Raw genomic sequence first — 6,861 nt, 5'->3', positions numbered from 1 at the left:
TAGAGTAGACTACAATGCCGGCTGTTCTGACTCACAGACTGTAAGTACGTTTTTTTTATATTTAACGAATTTGCCACTGACGATTCAAACGCAAGTTTTTTGGGTACACAAAATAATGTTCTTTTTAGCAACATCATATGACCCCTTTAACTGGATTTAGCTCTTTAACTTGCATTTACGTCTTGCAGTGCAATTCGTTGTGAGATCTGATACCACTTGCCCATATAAAATGGAAACCATCGCTTACATATTAGGCTACATTAATTGTAAATGTTCCGCCGTTTACTGATTTTTAAAAACATTAATGGCTAATTCAAAGTGCCTTCCCTCATTTTGGCTTATAGAATACCAGGTTTCTGGTAGGGATGGGCATTCCAAGCAAAAATAATATTTGAAAATAGCAGGGTATTATTCGATTATTATTCGAAAATCGCACCCCTCTCCCGCATGTACGCACAAACACCCATAAACTGAGAGAGAGGGAGAGAGACGGGATTCACACTTTCAATCTGTATGATAAACTGTTTAATTCAGAAGATAGGCTACCTTAACTCAAGCCATATAATGATTGTAACGTGCTGAAACATATTAATATAATAAACACAACCGAATGACGGCACTTATTAACATAACAGTCCGTCAATTAGCATAAATGAACTGCTCCTACGGCTAGGACATTTCCATTTCAAAAAATGGAACCCCTAAAGGAAATAGATACGAGATGGGAGGAAAAATATACTTCAATATCTTGTCGCAATTATATCGTTGGGTAATCATACTGTATATAAACTGCTGGCATCAGGGAGCCGTTATTAATATGCGGGGCATTTAAATCGCTTTTGAACGTGCGCTTTTTTACTTTCATTTTCGAGATTTGCGATCACGTACGTACGGAGCAGCACTCGGCAGTAACGTTACTTACCACACATTTTACAAGATTAGATGTTTGTCAGTGGTGCTCAGGATCTGCAAATCATTCGCCATCATCCTATCAGTCATCTCTCCTTACTCTGTTTTTGTGGTAAGTGAAATGTTATGTACTGTAATGTAACAGGCTACCGTTAGCAAGCGGCTAACCATGTCCCTTTAGTGGCTCCGTAGAACGCGTTATTTGTTTACCGCGCCTTTCTGAATACGGATTCAGCCACACCTCTAACCCAGTTGGGGGAGTTTGTGGTCCACACAGAACTCTTATTTGACATCGTCCCAAGTTACTGTAACCGTTATATGCTATGCAAGTCTTTTTTTATGCCACGCAAGTCTACAGTGTGCGGATGAGACAATGTGTTCTCCTGTTGTCTTTGACAGCAGCTTTTAGGTGCGTTATTGGCAGCACCACCCTCTGCTTACATGCATGTGTCACCACCGCATCAGCACGGAAAACATGGGGAGATTTTTTTAAAGACAATAATCACACAACCTATTCGATATTCTATAATTAAATCAACTAATCGAATATTCGAAAATCGTGACCCATCCCTAGTTTCTGGTTAGTTTTACCTTTAGAAACATGGCCATTGTATATAATACAATATATAATTGTATAAAATGGGTAAAAGAAGTTTTAACGCTCCCCTCTCAAAATAAAGCATCCTGAGAGAGATATGAGTGAAGGTCTGGGGAGACAAAATGAGAAATTGCAAGTGTTGTTCAGTGGAATAATTCATGAGATATTGTTCTTTTATTTGACCAGATCACAAGATGACATAAAGGTAGGGCATGATAGAAAATTTACAGCCCAGCCTGTCAAAATGACAGTTAATGTTTTATGTGTAGAGCAACCTAGTTAACAAAATGCATTAACATTTTCATTGAATGTGGTCAGAACCTGTTCTGACAACTTCTGAAACTGGTTTCAGTGATCTCAATACAATCACTGTTTGTGTGTATTTACATGTGGCTTTTAATGTGGTCAAGTGTATCACCATAAACACATGCTAGGTGTAAAAGAGTGCCAAAGGTTGCTACTTTGTTTTAAATGTAAAAATCTGTCTTTCCGTAAATTGTTTCCGTATTTCCCATCAGTCACATTCGAGGATAAGAAACGAGAGAACTTTGAGCGTGGAAACCTGGAGCTGGAGAAACGTCGGCAGGCGCTGCTGGAGCAGCAGAGGAAAGAGCAGGAGAGACTGGTGGCGCTGGAGAAAGAGGAGCAAGAGAGGAAGGAGAGAGAACGACTGGAGCAGGAGAGACGCAGACAGCAGGAGCTGGACAAACAACTGGAGAGACAGAGAGAGCTGGAGCGACAGAGGGAGGAGGAGAGACGCAAGGAGATAGAGAGAAGAGAGGTGAGTTCAAAAATTCTCTTGAGTTCAGTGCATGTTAAACACTATCAGCATCATCTGTAACCTCTTGAGTGTGTGTTGTGTGTGAAGGCTGCTAAGCGGGAGCTGGAGCGTCAGCGGCAGTTAGAATGGGAGAGAACACGCAGACAGGAGCTGCTCACCCAGAGAAACAGAGAGCAGGAGAACATCGTCCTGCTCAAAGCACGCAAGAAAACGCTCGAGTTTGAACTGGAGGCTCTGGTACATGCATTTCCATGCACTTTAATGTTTTAAGTCAAGACAGTCCAGGTGAATAGGGTAAAAGTGTTAACTGGTAGATATGACCATACTTCCTCCGTGGATTAAAAAAATGCACACAAGTTTATCTAATTAAATATGCACTAATTTGCATACGTTACAGGTTTTAACAGAGGGAATTTTGGATATCTCTTTATATCACCAATACATAAATCAGAAAATACAGCCATGTTTTTAGGAATAAAATCAGGTGAACGATACATGAACAAACCCCTCTGTAAAAACCTTCAGAATATGGATAGGTATAGAGTTTGATGCTGCGTGTCAGTGCTATTGAAGTAAAGATTTCTGGCTCAGTGTATTAGGAAAAAACTCATTTTGACAAAACAGCCTTAAAATAAGTATTGTAATTGAAATCTACATATGTTAATAGATAATAGTACAATAAAATAAAATAAAAAATGAAAAAAGTATATTTTTGATATTTTCTTTACATTAGTACACAACACTTTATAAAAAGCCGAATTGTCCAAAATCTCAGAAATGACCAATGCTTGAAAAAAATAAAATAAAATTTCCATATAGTGTTCTTCCATAATAGATTTAAATAGGCTTGGTCATACATCAGATGTAATCACATTATAGGGATAGTTCACCCAAAAATGAAAATTCTGTCGTTAATTACTCACCCTCATGTCGTTCCAAAGCCGTAAGACCTTCGTTCATCTTCGGAACACAAATTAAGATATTTTTGATAAAATCCGAGAGCTTTCTGATCCTCCATAGACAGCAAGGGTCCTACCACGGTCAAGGCACAGAAACGTAGCAAGGACACTGTTAAAATAGTCCATGTGGCATCAGTGGTTCAACCGTAATTTTACGATGTTACAAGAATACTTTTTGTGCGCAAAGAAAACAAAAATAACGACTCTACAGTTCTTCTTCTCCCCGTCACCCTAGCCATTTTGGAGAGTATCACGACACATGTGCGTACTTTCCTCTGCACGTATTATCATTTTTGGGTGAACTATCCCTTTAATAAGCCAGTTAAAAAAGACATGTAGACTAATTTTAAAGCTGCCTTTCGTGATTTCTGCACTATCAGCAGCACCAAACAGAATTTTAATCTGTTTGAGTGGTCCCTTATACATATTAAACCAAAGTTAATCTGATGCTGAGTTTAATAGTTTGACATCTGTTGTTCTTTGTGGCTCTTCTCTAGAATGATAAGAAGTCACAGTTGGAGGGTAAACTGCAGGACATTCGTTTCCGTCTCTTGGCTCAGAGGCACGAGATCGAGAGCACCAATAAGACACGAGAGCTCCGCATTGCTGAGATCACCAGCCTGCAACAGCAGCTGCAGGTGTTCATTTCTTCCCTGCTCTCCATCCTCATTTCTCTCTTTTTTTCTTATCACTCGCCTCTTACAGAGGCATCATCAGCATCCTTTCAGCATTGGTATCATTTGAATTAGTCTCTACTCTCCAGTTTGGGGTCTTTTTGAGTGTGTGAAAGAGAAGAGGGAGTTTAAACCCCTCACAGGAAAAAACAAGTGCGTTAGACTATGCATATTTTGTTCATCTACAATTATGCACAATAAGATAATCAGTTTTATGTTGCTCTTGTAATGAGGATTCAGTGACGTTGGGATCCATGTGCAGCTTTATTAACAACCAGACAGGCAAAGTTCAATCAACAGTATACAGGGGTAACGTAGGCAAGGCAGAATCATAACCTGAGTCCATGCAAAGGGTCGAGGCAGACGGCAGACAGAGAAGAGAGTAAATCCAATAGCAGTGCAAGGTCAAAGAGGCAGGCAGCGAACGATCAGACGGGTCTAGACAATCCAGGTAGGCAACAGGTAATCAAACAAGGAACGATCAGATGGGTCTAGACAATCCAGGTAGGCAACAGGTAATCAAACAAGGTATAAACGCTCAGAAATGTCAGCAGTAGCAAAAACAAGACTTCGCAACGAGGGTAAGGTAGGCACTGCTTAAATAGTCATGATAATGATAAGCACCTGTGCAGGTAATCAGTCTCAGGCATGGGGTGATGGGAAATGAAGTCCTTAAGAACAGTTAGTACTCCGGTGACGGTTCCCTCTGGTGGTGATCGGAGGGAGCCACAGAGGCTTGATTTGTGACAGAGCCCCCCTGCGAGCGGCTCCTGACGCGAGGAGGCAGACGATGCCGGGGTCTTCCACGGGGTCTCGGGGCTGGTTTATCCGGGTGAGTCCTATGAAAGTCAGTGGTAAGAGAGGGATCTAGAATGTCCTCTGCGTTGACCCAGGACCGCTTCTCCGGACCATACCCCTCCCAGTCCACTAGATACTGGATTAACCTGCCCCGGCGACGAGAATTCTTGTGGAATGGGTAGAGGTTGTAAGAGGCCTGCAGGTAGTTGGTGAGAGGGTTTGGTTACATTACATGTGGAACAGTCCCGGATGTATGCTATAGTCTCTGTCTGTAAAGTGGGCCACCAGAAGCGATTGGTGAGTAGCTGTACAGTGGCGGCGATACCTGGATGAACTGGGAGTCGAGTGAACCCATTGAATTACTCTTTGACGCAGGGCACGCGGCACGTAAGTGAGATTAGGTGGGCTTTCGTCTGGTGGTGGATCGGTGGCTTGGGCCTCTGTGATCTCCGTCATGATATCCCATTGTTCTCGATTGCCCACATCGTAGTTCTGCTCTGTGGAGCTGAGTTTGCGAGAGAAGAATGCACAAGGGAACAGTTTAGGAGGAGTACCATGTCGCTGAGAGAGAATAGCGCCGATACCAGTGCTGGAAGCATCCACCTCCACAATGAACTCCTGTTCAGGATCGGGATGATGCAGGATGGGAGCGGTGGTGAATCTCTCCTTAAGTTCTTGGAATGTGGAACTGGCGGCCGGTGTCCAGACGAGACGCTGTCTCCCCCTCTTGATCATCGATGTCATGGGTGCTGCAATTGTGCTGAAACTGCGAATGAATCGTCGATAGAAATTAGCAAATCCCAGAAAGCGTTGCAACTCCTTTAAAGTGGCAGGCTGAGGCCATTTAACAACGGATTGCACCTTTTTGTCATCCATGGCTACCCCTCCCGAGCTGATCACATACCCGAGGAATGATAACGTGCTCAGGTGAAATTCACACTTTTCAGTCTTGGCATACAGTTGATGGGTAATGAGACGCTGGAGAACAGAACGAACATGCTTGACATGATCCTCGTAGGAGTCCGAGTAGATCAAGATATCATCTATATATACGATGACCCAACGATTTAGCATGTCTCGGAACACATCATTGATGAATGCTTGAAATACAGAAGGACTGTTGGACAGCCCGAACGGCATAACAAGATATTCGTAGTGCCCAAATGTAGTAGAGAAGGCCGTCTTCCATTCATCACCTTCCCGGATACAGATGAGATTGTAAGCACTGCGAAGGTCAAGCTTGGTGAAATACTTGGCCGTCCGCAGTTATTCCAAGGCTGCTGGGACTAGTGGTAGGGGGTAACGGAATTTGATAGTGATTTCGTTGAGACCACGGTAGTCAATGCAAGGACGAAGACCTCCATCCTTCTTTTTAACGAAGAAGAATCCGGCTGAAGCAGGTGAGGTGGATGGTCGAATGAAGCCCTTAGTTAATTCCACCTCGATATATGATTTCATGGCTTCAGACTCGGGTTGTGACAGGGGAAAAACTCGGCCTTTGGGGGGATGTGAACCAGATAGAAGGTTGATAGCATAGTCACTTGAACAATGGGGAAGTAGTTGTGACGCTTTAGTTTTGCTGAAAGCCTCGATTAAATCTTGGTACTCCATGGGGATTTTGGGTGCAGTGATGGGCTTATTTTCTGTCTCGTGGGGAGTCAGGTTCAGACAATGTTGGCGGCAGGATTCAGACCACTGAGTTATCTGTTTCTTGGACCAGGAAATACACGGGTTATGCTTCTCGAGCCAGGGCAGTCCCAGGATAATGGGCGTCTGAGGGGATTGGAAAACAAATAAACGGATCGTCTCAGTGTGGAGAGATAAATCCCCCTGTGCGTAGGGATAAATCCTCTGTGATGAACTGAATCCGGCCGGAGCCCAAAGGATGCCTGTCTAATGCTGCCACTGCCAAACGAGGGAAATGAAGTCCTTAAGAACAGTTAGTACTCCGGTGACGGTTCCCTCTGGTGGTGATCGGAGGGAGCCACAGAGGCTTGATTTGTGACAGCTCTGTTGAAAGTAAGCAGAATATTTCATGTGTTTTCTCTCTCTCTTTTGTCCCCATCAGGAGTCTCAGCAGTGGTTGAGTCGGTTGATTCCTGACAAACAGTGTCTGAATGACCAGCTGAAGCAGGTTCAGCA

At 43.2% G+C, this 6,861-nt stretch overlaps 1 protein-coding gene across 6 annotated transcripts in view; it reads left to right on the top strand.

Moving 5' to 3' along the window:
* The window catches only part of LOC107676854 (intersectin-1-like), a 64,857-nt gene that overhangs the window by 32,420 nt on the left and 25,576 nt on the right, over positions 1 to 6,861 (top strand). For 5 of the 6 annotated variants that reach the window (XM_016471542.1, XM_016471547.1, XM_016471545.1 and 2 more), the window contains exons 12-15: positions 2,026 to 2,288; positions 2,376 to 2,525; positions 3,745 to 3,885; positions 6,788 to 6,853. In XM_016471542.1, coding sequence (XP_016327028.1) covers positions 2,026 to 2,288; positions 2,376 to 2,525; positions 3,745 to 3,885; positions 6,788 to 6,853 — 620 coding nt within the window. Of the gene's footprint in view, positions 1 to 2,025; positions 2,289 to 2,375; positions 2,526 to 3,744; positions 3,886 to 6,787; positions 6,857 to 6,861 lie in introns of all 6 variants that reach the window. The other variant, XM_016471544.1, reaches the window with a different exon arrangement.

This window comes from Sinocyclocheilus anshuiensis, unplaced genomic scaffold, assembly GCF_001515605.1.
Source record: "Sinocyclocheilus anshuiensis isolate Anshui unplaced genomic scaffold, SAMN03320099.WGS_v1.1 scaffold2166, whole genome shotgun sequence".
NCBI classification, from domain to species: domain Eukaryota; kingdom Metazoa; phylum Chordata; class Actinopteri; order Cypriniformes; family Cyprinidae; genus Sinocyclocheilus; species Sinocyclocheilus anshuiensis.
This window is presented reverse-complemented; position numbering and strand designations above follow the sequence as displayed.